This window comes from Pararge aegeria, chromosome 12 (assembly GCF_905163445.1).
Source record: "Pararge aegeria chromosome 12, ilParAegt1.1, whole genome shotgun sequence".
Classification (NCBI taxonomy): Eukaryota; Metazoa; Arthropoda; class Insecta; order Lepidoptera; family Nymphalidae; genus Pararge; species Pararge aegeria.
Genome location: NC_053191.1, coordinates 14,942,374 through 14,961,851, shown reverse-complemented (window position 1 = coordinate 14,961,851; position 19,478 = coordinate 14,942,374). Strand labels below are relative to the sequence as shown.

At 32.9% G+C, this 19,478-nt stretch overlaps 2 protein-coding genes across 6 annotated transcripts; one reads left to right on the top strand and one right to left on the bottom strand.

Annotated features, from left to right (window-relative positions):
• Positions 1–2,147: 2,147 nt before the first annotated feature.
• LOC120628288 (nitrilase and fragile histidine triad fusion protein NitFhit) lies at positions 2,148–10,949 on the bottom strand. 4 transcript variants are annotated; one of them, XM_039896587.1, is made up of 11 exons: positions 10,766–10,949; positions 9,757–9,927; positions 9,359–9,517; positions 8,600–8,795; positions 7,080–7,212; positions 6,409–6,627; positions 5,760–5,966; positions 5,051–5,165; positions 4,515–4,592; positions 4,144–4,229; positions 2,148–3,203 (listed from the first exon to the last, which is right to left on the bottom strand). In XM_039896587.1, the coding sequence occupies exons 1-11, from the start codon at positions 10,769–10,771 to the stop codon at positions 3,098–3,100; spliced, it is 1,476 nt and encodes a 491-aa protein (XP_039752521.1). In that variant the 5' UTR covers positions 10,772–10,949; the 3' UTR covers positions 2,148–3,097. The 4 variants fall into 4 exon arrangements, with proteins under 4 accessions (XP_039752521.1, XP_039752524.1, XP_039752522.1 ...); XM_039896590.1 differs by having other exon boundaries at positions 10,820–10,949; XM_039896588.1 differs by lacking the exon at positions 10,766–10,949 and adding an exon at positions 10,521–10,755.
• Positions 10,950–12,098: 1,149 nt separating this feature from the next.
• On the top strand, positions 12,099–17,986 carry LOC120628238 (protein SGT1 homolog). Of its 2 annotated transcripts, none has more exons than XM_039896512.1 (6): positions 12,099–12,280; positions 13,017–13,133; positions 14,008–14,209; positions 14,506–14,591; positions 16,318–16,422; positions 17,282–17,986. In XM_039896512.1, the coding sequence occupies exons 1-6, from the start codon at positions 12,248–12,250 to the stop codon at positions 17,387–17,389; spliced, it is 651 nt and encodes a 216-aa protein (XP_039752446.1). In that variant the 5' UTR covers positions 12,099–12,247; the 3' UTR covers positions 17,390–17,986. The 2 variants fall into 2 exon arrangements, with proteins under 2 accessions (XP_039752446.1, XP_039752447.1); XM_039896513.1 differs by lacking the exon at positions 12,099–12,280 and adding an exon at positions 12,384–12,403.
• Positions 17,987–19,478: the final 1,492 nt, after the last annotated feature.

Genomic DNA, 19,478 nt, shown 5'->3' with positions numbered 1-19,478 from the left:
ATCGCAGATACTAGATAGATTAAAATCCATTTTATTAAATATATAGTTAACTTAATAAGAACAATCGGGTGCGATTTCTAATATGCAACTGATTTAGAATCAAGATTGTTTTTATATTTATCCAATTTAATTTTTATTGGAAGGGGTAACATAATTAATGAATTAGACATCATTAAGAAAATATGTTTTATTAATTTGTTATTTACATACCAATTTCATCTGTTGCTCTCGTAATTATTGTGATTTATTAATTACCAATTCCGTAATAACTTGGTAATTAGGAAACCAGGTAGGACTTCAGGTAATCCCACGAGGTACGAAAGTGTAAACATAATTAGAATGACAAGCTATATGAATGGAATGTCGCTTTATGTCTTTATGTATGTTTTTTTGTATGTAAATTTTTTACTGTACACCACAGAAACTTATAATTAATACTAAGAAATATTAAACTTAAATCAAGATTTGCACAAAAAAGCGGTCTAAATGCTTCAGAGCGAACTCTTCCAGACAACCTTTAGGTTATAGATATACCAGCTGTCCCGGCGAACTTCGTACCGCGAATCATTTTTTTTTTGATGTTATATTTTAATACAATAAGTATTAAAATATAACATTCATCAAAAAAAAAATCCAGTATCCTATTCCGGTCTAATAGGAATCCAAAAATCATATATCATAAAAATTGGTCCAGCCGTTCGTGAGTTATAAATGGTGTAACTAACACAACTTTATTTTATATAGATAGATTGAAAAATAGACAAACAAGTAGATGGTATAATATAAACATACATGCGAATAAGTAAATAAACTAAACCAAAACATTATGATATTAATATACTAATATATATACAACATAAACTAAACGAATCACATTAAAGAATTGTAGATTAAAATAATTGTACACTTTACCGTATTTTGAACATTACTAACAAGCTCCTGCCCGCGGCCGCATTCGCATGCACGTATTATTTTTAACTCGTTGCCCGCAGAACTTCTTCCACGTTTATTACGGATATAAATCCCGTGGGAACCGTTTGTTTTCCTGGGATATGAAGAATCCTATGTTACTTTCCGTCCTTTCAACGATACTATACCAAAAATCAAGTTTATTGATTTAAGAACGTAAGAAATTAATTAGGTAGGATTTAACCATTACAAAAAGTCCTTTTATTATAATATAATGCTTATCCCAAATAAAAGAAAAACTAATTATTTATAAAAAAAATTTAGTTAACAGAAAATTCGGCGCACTTGAACCTAGACAGATTTCAACTTCACATATGAGACTTGCAATGACTTTAACTTAAACTTTCAATGCTCATTTCAAATTTTTTTCTTCATGTCAATTATTATTAATTTTTGGAAGAAAGGCACGGAAATGTTATAATGATTGCACATTGAAAGATACAATGAATATTAGTGAGAAAAATCACCTGGATGAAAGATACAGGCTAAATCGATGGAATTTGGAATTTGAGTAAGTCTAAACAATATCGATGCTTACAGTTCTATCCGCGGGGCCTATTTATGTTCATACAAAAATAAAAAAAAGGAGAATAATAAAAATATGAAAAAAATAAATAAAAATGAAACATAAAATGTAATTTATTTCCTTTTTCAATTCGCCCAGCGAAGCGGGCTGGAAACGGCTAGGATACTAATATATATACAACATAAACTAAACGAATCACATTAAAGAATTGTAGATTAAAAGAATTGTATACTTTACCGTATTTTGAACATTACTAACAAGCTCCTGCCCGCGGCCGCACTCGCATGCACGTATTATTTTTAACTCGTTGCCCGCAGAAGAACTTCTTCCACGTTTATTACGGATATAAATCCCGTGGGAACCGTTTGTTTTCCTGGGATATGAAGAAGCCTATGTTACTTTCCGTCCTTTCAACAATACTATACCAAAAATCAAGTTTATTGATTTAAGAACGTAAGAAATTAATTAGGTAGGATTTAACCATTACAAAAAGTCCTATCATTATAATATAATGCTTATCCCAAATAAAAGAAAAACTTATTATTTATAAATTAAACACAGCCTATCTATTTACTATTTTTTAAGAGATTTGTGATTGAAATGGGAGAACTTTTTAGATAACTCATTTTAAATTCAAAATCATACAACATTATTAATCTTTAAATCTTCGTTTATTTATTACATCATAGGTTTCATAACTATGTCGATTGTATGATGGTTAATATATAACAGTTCCATATAATAAGGAATATAAGTACAAATTTTCTAAATAATAATATTAGTACCAGTGAAAAATCGGTGATTAGGAGGCTAGTGGTTAGGACTTCATCTTCACTTCCGAGGAGCCGAATTCCGTGGCACACAACTCTAACTTTACCAGATCATGTGCGTTCAATGCAATCAAATATCACTTGCTTTAACGTCGCAGGAAAACATCGTGAGGAAACCTGCATGCCTGATAGTAGTTGTCCATAATGATTTCTCCACCAATCCGCATTTTACCTGTAATGGGCCGGTAATGGGTTGATATGATGCTGATGAAGTAGGTTTTACAAATAATTAGTTAATGATAAAATCGTTTTTCAATAGAGCAAACAAACATTAAAAATATTTGTATTGTACAGCAACGTCACTTCAAAGTTACATCGTCCATTCGCAATCTATAAACAGCCAAGTTTAACTAAAGATGTCGGTCCCCCGAAAGCGATTCCCCCGCTTGCACTAATATTGTTATTCAGAAAATAGTATCTCGATACATTTCCTCGATAAATTACATTTATGTAACTCTTAAAATTCCCCCCCTATTAAATAGGGTTTCACACCCCATATTTTTTAAGCTATACCCATCGATGAAAATTAGAGTTTAGGCTGTCAACTAAAATGATAAAATAAATGATGAAAATGGATTTACTAGAATGCACTAATCTCTGTAACCACCAAACTAATTTTAGGCGGGCAAAAGGCGGACGATGCAACGCGGTGAGACCTTGATTAAATGTATTGGAGAGCGGTCATATACATACATATACCGTCATAATGAAAGTCTATGTGATGCCTATACAAATATACAATGATAGAGTATTTATTTAATAAGATTATTCGCTAGCTATTTTGTATCATTTTATTCAACTCTTCCCTAAGCGTAGCAGCCTCTTTTTCCATTTCATCTAGAGATCTTGCCGGTTTCGATGGGTGCCCGGACTTTAACCTGTAGAAAGAAAAACAAAACAATCCAGTTAAATAACACAAAGTTCTAAAACAAAGTATAAAAACTGAATACAAAGAAAAATAAAGACTATAAAATAAATGTTATAAGGAATTTCTATAGTTTCACCATCAGCCTCTGCGGATCAAGCAGCTATTTATTACAAAGGAAGAAGTACCAATGAGGATACAAACACTATTCTAATACTATCTAGTAAATTAAATTATGTGGTATCGGTATCTGGCCGAAGCTTTAAATCATGTTGAAAGTTTTTTTTTAAATACAATTGTGGGAGCATAATAGATTTTTTTGGAAAAATACAACTATGTATGCCAGAAAAAAGATTAAATTAAATATATATAAAAACTCTTCGATATTTACTGTAAATTTTATTGGCAGTGCAATATATAAAATAAGTAATTCATTTCGATCATTCATTTAAACAATTGTTTACAATTTTACGTTGTAATCCGTTGATATCTTGGAGATGTCTCTTAAAAAGTTCAGTGTGTATTAAATAGTCTGAAGATATATTAAATAGTCTAAATAGATTAAATAGTCTTATAGTCTGAAGACGATAAAACGATCAACGATAAAAATGCTTGGGTGTAAATTATTGTTCTGCCCTAGTTGCCTCTTAAATTGTTTTAAATGACACTGTGAGATCATGATAACAAAAAAAAACGGCTAAGTTTGTTGTGGGCTTCTTTTTAGACCAGGGCTAGTTTGGAACCCTCGTAGCTTTAATTTTAAGTTAACGAGTTTACTTAGTTATCGCCATTAACTCACTTGTATGTCATATTTTACATGTAATGTACGCATCAAAAGTTGCCATCTATGTGCCAATTTGAATAAAGAAATATTTGTCTTTGATAACGAAAATTCGATGCATATGTATGTTGTAGAATTTCTTACTTATAGATGGATTGCTTGTTTTACTTACTGATCGTGCTTGGCCAATTCTAAATATATCAGATCGTTCTCAATGAAGTCCCCCTTTTTTCTCGGCATTATATGACAGTGTAAATGCTGAAAAATTACTTTTATTAACATAATACTATTTATTACATAGACATAATATTATCGTTAAATGATTTTTATATATTAAAAAGTAATGTACAGCACTTGGTAATTTATATATTTTTTATCAGACATGCTTTGAAATGTGAGATAATGATCTTGACAAGCTTCTTCGAGATAAATCGAAATTCTGGCTGAATCCCTCTTTTGCTAGCCGCTACAGTGAATTACTTTTACTTATCTATATCTATATTAAAAAAATTTAAAATACATAAGTTAATACATTTACAGTACCTTAACAGTTTGTCCGGCATCGGGGCCATCTTGAATTGTAACTGTGCAGGAGTGTGTCTTATGCACTGTTTCCATTAGCTATGGAAAGAAAGAAGATAATAAGAAATAAACACGAAAGAATTGAAATAAAAGTTTAAGCAAAGTATAACTTTTTTATGCCCTTGTGCATTTTTATTTTTTATTCACAGGGAAAAAAATGTCTAATGGCAAGAATTTTGTTCTTGCCATTATACTATTTTTTCGAGTTAATTGTTATACAACGCTGAAAAGTTATTATATACCTTGAGTGTTTGTATTGAATCGCGAGCGAAGGTGTCCAAGTTTGTATGGATGGATCGATTGTTACTCTTTCACGCAAAAACTAATGAACATTAATTAAAAATGAAATGTTGAGCTCAAGTTTATACAAATTAATAAAGCCTTTTCGAGCTAGTTAGATGAAAAAAATTCTAATATTAATATTTTCCATGAAAAGTTTATCTATTAATGATTTAGTAAAAAAATTACATCCCTATATAGAAAGTTTTATAACTTACATTTTGAATAAGTATTATGGTTTTATAGAAGTCGTCCGCCTCTTCTTGGGTTAAATCTTTATTTCTCTCGACCAGACGTAATGGAGCTACTAGTACGTGTCCTGGTATTACGCATCTGTTAAAGATATTTTACAATTAGTAAATAACAGGTATATGAGAAACTACACTAGTAATAAATTTTAATAAAAATTCAAATCGGTCGAACTTACTTAACAAATGAAGGGTGAGATTTGATTTTGATTTATTATATATGGAGTAATATCGGGGGGAAAAAACTACGTCGATTCGATAAAATCCGATGCTTAAGGTATTTCGCACATGGGCATACAATAATTGCGAATGTAGATGTATGATGAGTAGAGTGTAAATTAGGTCAAAAACTCGATCTTTTTTGTTTTTATGGCCCAGTTTTAGACACAGCAAGCATTTTAAAAACATAGAACGTTATCTTTCCTCTTTGTAAAATGTTACTGGCACTATAGATATTCCACACAACTTTTGATGCACTAGATAATAAAAAGCAGCTTTAATCAGCTGACATCCCAAGGTTAGACAAGAATTTTAAAAGCATGAAAAGATAAAAATATTTTTAACTATCTAATAAAACTAGCTATCTCAGATGTAATAGCTTGTTTTATGCACTTGTTGTACAATCTACTATTTTTTGAATAATAGGGAATATCAATGAAATAAATTAACATTAACTCACCTCAGATTAACAAACGCATAACTTAATAGTGACTTAAAGAAAACGCAAGACTCTGGCACTCGTACGTGTCCAAAAACGTTCATTTCACCCGGAGGTGTTGGAGTTTGATTCGTGAGCTGGGCCTCACGGAGATCCGGTACTTTCCCAGAATGTTCTTGAAGGATTTGATTACGCACACTAAGTGTGTAGAGTGAATAAACGTCTGGTCTGAAACAGATTTATTAAACGATTGATACTTGCGATGGAAACTGAATTAATTTAACTTTTCGAAGACGAAACATGTAATTTGTTTCCTTACAAATTACCTATCCTTTAAATTAGTATCGAAACATATTATGAACCTATATTTATACTAAGTCTTATTTGCATTTTATAGCCTAATTCTTAAAAAAACTTTGTGGTTCATTACGACCCATAAGAGCGGAGTAAACTACGCAGACGGCCGATGCCTCGCAGTAGTTAAGGGTATCGTAATCAGTTTATTAAAGTTCTACTGCTGGGCTCACTCACACCTCTCTTGTGGGAAAGGTTTTTAGAGCAAATACCCACCACGCTTTCGTAATAAGGGTTGTTGGGCTACCTTTGCCGGTTGTTAGGCTATATGCAACTGAAGAAAAAATTATGAAAGCTTATTAGTTTGCAATCTCACCTTCTATGTTGAAACACTGGCATATTTCTCCTTACTTCGGCTAGTTTGTCGCTATTGATCTCCGCGATTTTGTAGCAAGGGCCGGACTCCCCGCAGTCGGCCAGGACTTCGCCCCAGGGGTCTACACAAAGCGCATGTCCGTAGGAGCGCCTTTTAGCATTGTGGTTTCCGGTTTGAGCCGCCGCTATCACATAGCATTGGTTTTCTATTGCACGAGCCCTGATGCAAAATTGAATAAGCTAAATAATGCGAAGTCTTTCAGAGGTACGAAGGATATAAGTACAGCAGTCATTATAAGCCTACCATACTATGCCTTACGATCCGGAAGCGGCGGCCAGAAAAGAGAGAAAAGCTCCTCGCAGTAATTTATTTTGTCACATTAACTACTGATTACTGCCCTAGTGCATTAATATTATAGTAAAATGCATAATAAGCTAATACATTTAAAATAAATAAAAATAAAAATAGCCTTTAATTCCACAACGTCATTTCATACATGCTAATAAACATTTTAATACTTTTAAATTTAATATACATTAATATATTGATTCGTTAGGTTAGGTATGGTTTTACAATAATATTGAATTAAAATTATGTACTTCAATTATTAATTTATTATGTCACGCGTTTCGGATTGCCTGTTGGCAAAGGCTATAAGCTAATACATTTACCTCAATATAATATGCCAGTGCGCCAAACCCGTAGCGTATGTGAAAGCTGACGGGAAGGTCAGTATTTCGGAACGCATGAAGCTCAACGCTGTACTCAGTTCTGGGAAGCGCATGTCATAACAAATAGATAGACCTGGGGACACAAAATAAAAACGTCGTAGTTTTTGCATCAAGGATTTTCCGGTGGCCCGCCGACTGGAGACGTTTCGACGAACCAAAGCTTGAGTTAAATTCGAATTATGTTCTTTTTTTCTCTGACTGTACATTGTATCGATATTCGAAAACGATAATGCTAAAATCTCCTAGGAACTCCTACAGCGTCCGATCCATGTTTTATAGGACTGTCCAAAAGTTTAGAAGTACTAATACAAGCAAAAGTAAAGGAACTGAATATCACAGAAAAAAAGTAAGATGCAGAGAAAAACATAAAGAGGTCTGAAAAAGCCGTCTACACAGAGCATAATAAGAGTGGGAAGATGCGGAGCAAAGAATGGAAAGTGTTCTTACCCCGCACCACTCTATACTGGGCTCAGTACGAAATACTTTTTTTTATTACACTACAAGTTATCCCATGACTGCAATCTCACCAGCTAAGTGATGATGCAGCCTAAGACGGTAACAGGCTTACGTGTTAGGGGTATGGCAGTTAGTTATATTAAACCCATAACAAAAGAAACAAAGAAAAATCGTCTTTATTGTCACACATCACATAATTGTGTAAAATGGATAACCTTATCGGTTTTATCGTAGCGGAACGCTAAATCGCTTAGCGACACATCTTAGTCGGTAGGGTGGTAACTAAACACGGCTGAAACCCCTCACTAGACAAAAGACAGTCTACAAAAACGATATCGGCATTTACCACTAGATCAAGTCTGAATCTCTTGTTTGTACTGTGAATAAAATAAAAAGCCTTTATTCTACTAGCATTACATTATAACATTTTTGATGTGAAACATCGGAGGAGGATAAACATGATTTTTGGCGTGGCGACACAGGCCGTGGCGACGCATCGCCACGCTATATATGATTGAATTTTTGTGTGTTCGTATGTAACAATAAAAATGAATATTAATTTTGTAATAAAACAGTAATTGTTAACCGACTTACAAAAAGGAGTGGTTATCCATTTGGACAATGGAACATATTGAACAAATTTGTAATGCCTTATCTTTTCATTATGCAATATCTGCAATAACTTACAGAAAACAATTTGTTTCACATCTGCCAGGCGCCCCGTGACGGCTCACACGTTTTTTCTTTTATAACATTTTTACTAATTTGAATTTATTTGATAAAAAATATATAAAGTTAATTTTGTGATGTCTTTTAGTGTCTAATAGGTCTAGTTTAAGGTAGAAGTCCGTAGTAGTAGTAGGCCTCCCCCAAGTTTTTCCAAAGATCCCGATCCCTACACTTAGTTATCCAGTCTGTCGCAATTCTGCGTAAAAACTTCTCTTCACCTTTTCTTTTGACAACCTTTTTGTTTCTGTAGGAAATATCAAATAAGCCATACCTACCCATCTTCCCAACTGGAGTGTCTACGGGCGCGACCACGTGTCCTCCGGGAGTGCAAAAGTCACTCTCCTTCAACCTGATATTCTTCTCTGGTATCTCTACATCAAACAGGTGCAGTTTTCTGTAAGTTTGGACTATCTCCCCTTTGTTGTTTATTATTATGTGCGTGTTGAACAGCTTCTTCGGATCTGATTCGTTCTAGAAAGGTTTTACGAAATATTAATTTAAAACTACCGAAACCGGCAGAAGTCGTCTTGCCCGGTAGTGCAGCGCCACCGGGTCCAATTTAATTTTCAATTCATCCAGGTACCTATTGAAATACACACAAAATTTCATCAAAATCGGTCCAGCTGCGTAAGAGGAATTGGTCGAAAAACATACGGAATATTGGTGTCGTTTTGAGTATTTTTCTCACCGTTTAAACCTTCCCTGGATTTCCACGAATATTTCAAGACCTATATTAGCGAGTTTTAGTGAGACTAACGAACATTTCATTTTTATATATTTAGATTTAAAAAAAAAAACATTGTATTAATGAACATTTAAGATACAAAGAACAAAAAATAACTAAGTACTGCAAGCAAGTCAGAGATTATCTGGTATAAAAGTGTGAGATATGCATAAATGTTTATTTGTTTAAATATATTTTGTATTCCAAAGTGTGTTTGTGTGTTTGTTTAAAATAAATGTGAAAGTGTGTGTTTGTCCTTCTTCACACCCTAACTAAACAACAAATCAACTCGCTTTTTGGCGTAACCAACCTTTTCATGTAATCCACCCATGGACATCCATATATTATATTGCACTGCCAATTGTTTATATAACTGCACTGTTTTGCCATTTGAAATTGATTCAGCAGACTTTAATGTGTCCTGTTTGTTATCACATATGAAGTCGCAGGCTTCAGGAAAAAATATCATCTGGAATAAAACTTGTATTCTTCAAAATTTTTAGTAATTTCTGAACTCTTTATCTGAAAGCCTCAACAAGGGTTCTGATTTAATGTAACTACTATACCCAAAACAGATGGTACTATTAATAAATCTTGATGAAGTTCTGGAAAAGATCTTTCTAGACAATACATGGAAGTCAGTTAACTGTCCACAAAAAATCATCACAGACTGTTTATTTTTTATGATAATACTATGAGTTCACAAACCTTTACATCCTCTTTAGCAGCGTCTCTAACTAACTGACTCACAACACTCAGATTGGCTGCCTTGTCAGCAACTGAGGTCATCTGACCCACAGCTATCCTTTTAGTCATTGTGCTTAATTGTCTTTTTATAACTGAACTATATATTCTTTTTACCAGTGAGATTGTGCAACTCTGTACAAAAGAAAGGTATATAAAGAGAATTTCATTTATTTATATTTTTGAAAACATAATTTGATTCAAAAGGAATGAAAATGCTGGTAAGAAAATTGACTTATGCATTCAGTAACATTATATTGAAATTACAGTTTATACCTATGACATGACATCCCAAAAATTTGTATTACAATTCTGAAATGAAACATCAACAATGACAATGCTTTAAGCAAGGTTGATCCATGCAATTGCTGAAGTAGAAAACAGTACAATTTTAAAGCATCAATATGATACTAATGCTTTATCATTGATAATAGCACTTGAAAACAGTTTTGAAAAACCTATTCTATAATCTACAAGCTGAACTTGGCCAGGCTTTGCTCTGGCTAATGGATATTATGAATTCCCTTACCCGTAAGAACTTAGGGATAAGAAGAAAATTCTAACCAACCTATAAAGTAATTCAAAGTTTTTCAAAAACTTAATTATTTTATTACAGATATCAATATTCTCTTTATTTATTATATTTTATTTATGATTTCTATACAAATTTTAAATTCCAAACAGTTTTCTTTAATTCCTTACGTTAAATTATATATTACAATACTTACCTTTTCCTACGATTATATGTAAATACTTTAATATTCATTTATAAACGATAAAAAACCCGCTTAGTGTTTGGCTACTCACAATTTATTTGAAACTTGAGACTTAGTATTATGATGTTAATTAAAAGAAAACACTCTTAGCATATTAACATTCAGCAAATAATGCACCAATCTTATCTTGTATAACAAATAGTAGATTAATTAGGTAAGTACACCACAATCTCGGTTATACACAATACTTTGCTTACCCGCATTTTTTAGTTTATAAATAACAGCAAGGTGACTTATTATGAGAAATCTACCTTTTATATCCGAAAAAAATCTCGTAATAGATTTCGATTCGGCATTTATTCATTTAGCTGTTCCTTTGTAGGTAAGGTTCTAAGTTTCCTACCTACCTAATGTTTGTAAATATAAGAAGAAAGTGGCAGCTGTCAGCCTTCATTAATGTGACTATCAAAATCATATGAAGAAAACTGTAATGTTGCAAAATAGAAAATCCTATATCTATATGTATAGATATAATAAAATCATAGACTAGTCGCTACTGTACATTAAACATTTTTGCAAATAGATAACTGGGAGAAGTTAGAAACAGCGAAAAGCAGCGAACCTCTCACTTAAGCATTAACGAAACATTGTAGGAAAACCCTTATTCCCTTTTGCGGGAAAGTATTTGAATATTTATCGAACCCTTAAAGTAACATCCTAAGTCGTTTAACATGTAGGTATCATAAAAGTGTCGAGAGTAACGTACAATGTTACAAAAGTAACGCTGTTGTTAATAATTTATAGGTATCTCAGGTTATCAAGGTAACAATATATACAGATGACGTCACGCGCAGTTCAGTCAGCAGACAGTTCGATTACTTTTGAATTTTATTTGTTGATTTAATATTAAAATTAGTATTTCACTAAAATATTAATTGGTCAATCGTTTCGTGTTACGAACATTCTATTTATATATGTAAGATTGTTTAAAATTAGTGTCCGGTTGCCTATTATTATATTTAATACTATGTGATAGATTTTCGTCGCCTCCCTACACGAAGCTGACGATGTCGAGTCGAGTTTCGGTACTCTATTTATATTTTATCTTTATTTAAATATAGTTTATAACTTTCACATTTGTTTTATGAATATAACCTTAAATAAACTACGCAAAACTAAATAAAATCTAAAACGTCTTCGAAACCACCGCAGCGAGGCACTGTCCCTAAGATGCTGGCAGCTTTGCCCCTTTGGATGACCAAACTACGAGTAATTATTTGGCCAAGGTAACTGCCCGCTCTAGGATCACCGATAACCCATTTCGATAATGTTTTAAAAAGATCTCGCTATTTTTTTATTGTTACACACTTAATTTATTCCAATAAAAAATACCATTTAATAGCAAATATTTTCATTTCAAAACTCCCTTGAAAACCAAATATGAACAGTATTTTCCACATATTTTGCTTTCGATCTTAATTCTTGATTCAGTGCAATTTGAACTATTTGCGTTTTGAAGCCATTTGAGTTTGACCGGTCTAGAGTAGTACAATATAAGTCGGTAGTCTGTGGTAGAAAATAACATTCACAGGTGACATTAACAAATCTTTGATCTAGAAAAGTCGCTCAGCTTGTAGATAGGTTGTTGGTTTGGTTGTTATCAATCCCAAGAATTGAATTTTTTAATATATCTGGAAAAAGGGGTTGCATAAAGATTACATTAATTAGATTTTACAACAATGAGCGCCTCTGGGGATGGCCCGGTGCTACAGGTAAAAAATAGTAAAAGAAAATTCTACATTTTTCACTTGGAACAATTATTATGATAATTTGAATTAACATTTTATGTGCAGAAAACAAACTGCAATGACTCGTACTGCTTTCTTTTTTACCGGGTATATCCAAATTTTTTATTCCTCATTTATATGTAGTATATTGTAGTCAGAGTTTATTTTCGTCAGCACAATACGTTCAGTTCGAAATTCAAATAATGAATCTATTTTTGTATAAAGTCGTGGTAAAGCTGATCTTATGCAAACAACGGCTAATCTTGACAACATCTCTAAATCACAGCTATCAGTAAATATTAACAACTTCATATTGTAAGTGTGTTCGCAAATAATGCAATAATTCATATTCATTCATGGATCCTTTATGATTGTATGCAACTATAATGTAATAAAGAACAAAAACATAGTTGGTATCTCTGTCAAACGCGTTGTAGATTTTTGAATTTAACAATTTTCTGATGTAATGGAGGATGTAGGTACTAAAGCCAATGTCTTAAAAAAAGTGTGTGGTGATTTTTTATTTTTTTTTTTTACTGGAAAAGGTATCCAAATGCTACATAATATCTATGCAAACTAGTTATAAATATTATAGATTATAGATCCTGATCAATATTTGTTTTTTTTTTTGGCTCTTAAAAGTATTGTAGTTCAAGTACCTATTGACAGTTTCAGTTACCTATTCATTTGGCACCACAGTTATAACTTAAAAATGTTTCAGGCAATGAATCCTAAAATTAAACATGACTGGTACCAAACAGATGCCCTTGTGGTAGTGACAATTCTAATCAAGAAAGCTCCAAGTGACAAAGTTAAAATTCAGTATGGTGAACGTAATGTAAGTTTACTTTTAATTTTGAATTTCTGACTTAGCTATTTACTAGCGGCCTTGGGTTCTTTTGATGTTTTAGCCCAAATTGAGCCCATTCAATAATGGTCTGATGTACAGCTGTTGGATATGGTCCTGCAATATTTTCGACCAACATATTGCAGCATGCAAATAAAAAGCTCTATATCCCTCTGAAAAATGAGGCCTGTGCCCAATACTGAGACATAATTAAATAAATAAATAAATATACTACAACAGTACACACATTGCCATCTAGCGTAAGTAAGTAAGCGTAGCTTGTGGTATGGTTACTAAGATAGCTGATGAATATTTTTATGAATATAATACACATAATTACTTAAAATATACATATAAACACCCAGACACTGAAAAACATTCATGTTCATCACACAAGCATTTTCCAGTTGTGGGAATCGAACCCACAGCCTTGGACTAGGGCAGAAAGCAGGGTTGCTGCCCACTGCGCCAATCGGCTGTCATTAAAATTAAAATGATTATACAGAAGATTGAATGCAGGAACAAATGGCTATGTGTGCTCTGCAAGGCATAGAAAATATTGCTTTAAGCAAGAAATCACAATTTAATTAACTAATCTGAATAATTTATTTCCATTTGCCTCACTATGGGTGTTTAAGAAAATTTAATTAGAAAATCTCCAAAGAAACTACAGAAAAATTGAGAAAATCAAAATTTATAATTTTGTATGGGCTTTGAATTACAAATGGATGGTATTCTTAACATTGTAATTAGTTACTGGGTCATCTAAATAATCATGGCTTTGAATTACAAATGGATGGTATTCTTAACATTGTAATTAGTTACTGGGTCATCTAAATAATCATAATACTATTTCACTATCCAGCTTTCAGTCTCAAGTGAAATACCAAACTCTGACTCAGAATACAGTCTTGAATTAGAATTGGCCCATGAAATCGTCCCCTCAATGTGTACTTATGTTGTAACCCCATCAAAAATAGAAGTCAAGTTAAGAAAGAAGGAGGGACTGATGTGGACTGTGTTAGAGGGAGAGGGAAAAGAGGAGAAAATTAAAGCTATACCACAGGGTGAGTTTAGATACACTAACATTTTAATTTTTTAAAACAAAACACCCAAGATTTGGTCAAGAGAGTTCATCCAATTCTGAATTTGAAAATTTATAGGACAATGATATGTACAAATAGAATATAAATATAGTAAACGTCTGATCAACTCAAATAACACACTTTAAAAGAACTAAAAAACATTGCTAAATGTTTTTTTTTCTGTTGGTATTATTTTATTCCAAACTGATTTACATACACAAAAATCAATGACTAGGAAATTGAATGCTTATTGTTTAACTAATATTATTTTATTGCAGCTGTCATAGATGCTTCTGGGCCACAGCAACGTCCAAAACTATTTAGGAAAGACTGGGATAAGATTGAAAAGGACATCAATGAAATGGTATGTATGAAATGAGATTAATCAATATTATACTGGTTGGAGAGTCACAACAAACAGACTGACTTAAACTAGGCCTACTCAAAATTGAATTTGATAAACTTTGATGTTGCCGGTATATGTTGTTTTCGACTTTCAATTGAAATAAATCTTATGTACAATGATAGAGAATGGTATTCCTTAATAGACACCATTCAATCACTGCAATGCATAGATAAATTATCATCAACAAGTAGTAGCTTTCCTACAAACTTTCATGTACTGTAGATAGAATGTAGCCTGACCCACTCCGTTGCGCAGCTATTATTTTATTATTTCTGCTTCTCAGGAGCCTAGTAGTGTTATATAGCATTTAGACTTAAGAATTTTGCTATCAAATGCAAATAAGATTTTCCACATCCAACTCGTGGTAACATATTAATAGTAAACTTACTCTCCTATTTGATCCCGTAGGAGATGGAGTTTTAAGAAGTAGTAGAGCATTTTGTGACAGCTCATCCGGGGAAGTACTACCACCATGTACTACCAAAGAATTATTAGTTCATAAGCGAAATTAGCATGTAGTGTTAACCTTTAAATGGTTTGCATACTCTTTTTATTATTAAACTCTTTATTTGTATACCACAACATTTAAAATATAACAAAAACAGAAACAGCGAAAGAAGTAGTAATACAAAAGGCGGCCTTATCGCTTAATAGCGATCTCTGCCAGGCAACCTTAGAATTAGGAAAAAAAAGAAGAGGAGAATAGACTGCTGGTGGTACAAATATTAAAATACATACATGCAAATAACTACATGCTAATACATAAACTAGTGTGCACAAATAGATAAAAAGTAAATAATATAATAAATAAATAAATATAAAAATAAACTAATATATATAATAACAACACTTACATAATTAAATACTTTAACATACAATAAATGAGTAAGTATATACATACTATTAAAAGTCGTTAACAATATAATGGGCCTTAACTGCTCTTTTAAATATCGCTAGTGATTTGGATCGTCGTATGCTCAATGGAAGCGCATTCCACAATTCCACAGCTCGTACGTTACTCTTTGTAATGTATATATGATAAGTAATATTATTTTTATTTTTGTGAAATTGCTGGTAGACTCGATAAATTAATAAATAAACCATGCTTATTTCTGCCGCTAATCAGCATTGTTACAATGCTGTGTTCCGGTCTGAAGGTGCTGCTGTAATTACACGGCACATGAGGTACATGAGGCCAATACCTACGCCTTAGGTTGATGGACACGGGGCGACACGTTGCAGGACATTTTCCTAACATACCCTGCGAATTGTTGCTTTGTTTATAGGTGATGATTTTTCACTTACCATCAGTTTGACCACCAGCGACCATCAGCTTGGTCCATCAATTTTTACTGTTAAAAAAAAACTTACATGTATTTTTCGTTTACAATTGCCAAAGTTGGATATTAAAAAAAATTATACAGTCTTTCGAAAATTCGAAAAAATTGCACAAAACATTATGCTGTGAAATATAAAAAAAATATATTAGAATCTGACTTAAGTGTAAGAATTTAAGTGTATCCCACACTGGTTAATGCATTTTTTATTTATAACGTCTACATCTTTATAATAGCAATAGTAATGTATTAATCAGTTTGTTAACAAATATATCACCAAAATACTTGAACTCAAAAGAATTCAACGTTTGAATGTTACGATTGAATGCCATATACATTGCTTGTAGGAAGCAGAAGAGAAACCCCAAGGCGATGCAGCATTGAACGAGCTTTTCCAAAAGATATACGGCGAAGGGTCCGACGAGGTTCGTCGCGCTATGAATAAAAGCTTTGTAAGTATTCATCATAATAATCATATCACCAGCCCATTACTGAGTACGGATTTCCTTCCACAATCAGAATGGCTTAGGCCGTTGCCCACCACGCTGACCGAGTGCAGATTGTTGGACTTCACATGCCTTTGAGAACATTACGGATAAATCTCAGGCATGTAGGTTTTCTCGCGTTGTTTTCCTACACCGTTAAAGCAAGTGATATTTAATTGCTTAAAGAGCACATAACTCTGAAAGTGCGTGCTGGTTCGAACTCGGCCCCCCGAACGTGAAGCCTAATCCTAACCACTAGGCTATCACCGGTACGGTAGAGTATTCATTTCATAATTATTGTCTACATGCCAAATAGGTGCATGCAGACCAACTGGCAAAGAGCACTTTTTAATGGAATACTATTAATATAGAAGACAAAAGACCGACACGAGCATAGTACCTACGCTATGCCAAGCGTATCCAATAAAGTGACATGAGTTGCATGATTTTACTTTTGCATGTGATGTTAGGGCTGATTTCTTTCAGTAAAAACTATGATAGTTGTTTACACAAAAACTATTCTCTTCTAAATCTTGTGAAGTATTAATTTACCTTCCATATCCATTTAGTTTCTTATTTATTTATTTTAGACTTGTATTTTTAATTGCATTTAATTGAATTTTGTATAAGCATAGGCAAAGTTTATTTCTAAGCCCAATATCTTCAGTAAAATCCCCCTGTTCCACTTATTAAAGGCCTGCACATGGTTAGAATTAACGCCACGCGACCAGAATAGAGAAAGTTTAGAAATTATGAAATTCTCAAAGTACATAATTATTATTTTATATTAAGAATTTTAAATTCACGAAAAACATTAACGTTACAGGTGGAGTCAGGAGGTACTGTCCTAAGCACGAACTGGAATCAGGTAGCTCAGGATAAGGTCGAAGTGAAACCTCCAGATGGACTCGAGTTTAAGAAGTGGGAAAACTAAGACTGACCGCACATTGGCTACTGTCGCTTGAGCTACATATTAGTAGCTGAAGCGTCAAACCAACGCTCACTGATTTTATCTAACGCCCGAAGTTATTAAAAATGTAATCCAAAATCATGAGATCACTTGTATCCTTATCTACAGAGAAGAGTAAGAAAAGGATAGCACTACTCAATTCAATCTGTCATTTCAAGATTTTGGATTAGATTAATTATTTATATCCGCCTTAAACGAATCATCTGGATGTTCGAGCGTTTAAACAGTTGCGCAAGCTGACTATTAAAGCAAAGCCAATGACAAAAGATAAAGAAATAATGCCCGTTTTCACTAACGTTGAATAAGGCAATGCCATCGTAAGTAACGTCTAGTCTTAAGTTAATTTCTAGGCATAAAGTTACGTTTCACCATTCGATCGTCACTAAGCAATATTAAAGCTTTAAGTTGTTTATGTTGTCTATGAATGCATGCAAATTTTTACGATGCGCGCGCACAGCGTCACAGAAACCCGATACTTTGACGTTAACTATAGTCAACATTTCAGTTTTTCAAAAAAAAAGTTTTGACAGTGTACAATTTCAATTGTCAAAGTCTGCGGGCGCGTTCTGGTGATTTCATAGATTCAATTGTACAAAAATCTCAAATTTTAATGTTGAGTGAAACTTGGCTGTCCGTTAATGAGATAACTAGATAATGCGTTATAATAAAACTTTGAATGGATTAAATACCTTTTTCTATTGTACGTGTCGTTTTATAATAAGACGAAAGATGAAAATTTTGAAAAGATTTTTATCTTTTTACGGTAAAGAAGTATAACTTCTAATGAGTGAAGTAGACACACGATTTTTTATTATACCTAAAGTGTCACTTTACGAGTCCCCAAACTTTACGATCCGCCGAATTGGTATCGTGACTTTAGCCGGTGCACAACGGCGTTAGTTATCACATAAGAGTTGGTGAAACGTTTTTTTTCTCTAGGAAGCACTTAAGCATAATGACTAGGTATTAGGCGTTCCATAGGTTTAGTGAAAACGGGCATAATTCTATTATTGTGAACTATATGCCTACTTCCTTACCAATCCTAACTGATATAATGAAAGAGTGTGTAATTGTTTATTTATTTGTTCTGATTTCCTTCACACCCTAAGTAACTAATAACTATGACTTTTGGCGTAGAGTTAGTTAAAAGGATAAAAAGTAGTTAATATCTGATTAACTACTTTTTATCGCAGTACAACCTAAAAACCTAACTATCTATTCTTAATATTATGAATGCGAAAGTGCGTTTGTTTGTTTGGTTGTTTATCCTTAGTTTACGCCCCAACTAAGCAACCAATCAATTTGATTTTTGGTATAGAGTTAGTTGAAAGGACGTAGAGTAACAAAGAGTACTTTTCATCCTAGGAAAACGAACAGTTACGACGGGATTTTTAGAAAAACGAAACAAGAGATATATACGAAGAACGAGTGTACATATTTTTATTTATTAAATAGCTGACCCGCGCAACTTCCTCTGCATCAAACTGGTTATTACAGGTTTTAATATCTAAATAAAACCTAGAAACTAATTGCAGCGCCGCCAGGTCTAGTTTTAATTCCAAACTATATTATTCGCGGCATTTATCATTTTCGCGGCGTACGCCAATAAAGCTCCAAGTCGGTTTGACATCTTTAGAAAACATCGTTATATTTCAGCCAATTCACAGAAAACCATAGTAAAATATTCATTACTTCATTACAGACACAAGATAGAGAAGCTATATAGAGAACTTAGGAAGATATATTGAAAGCAAACAGATGAACTTACAATCACTGCGGGCCCATTTTAATCTCATCACATTCTATATGTGAAGAGTTATGTCCTTTATCGCCGACAATATATATCAAATCTTCATTAAAATTAGACAGTACATGCTTGATAGTACATACTTGCAGATAAACAAAGAATTACTAAAATCGGCTCAAATTTAACGGAGCTATGTAGTAAAATTGATAAAAAATTTCATCCCATTTCCCGGAGGAAACTTATTGTTTATCGGGATAAAAAGTATCCTATATGTTGACCCAGGATATCAGCTACCACTTTTTACCG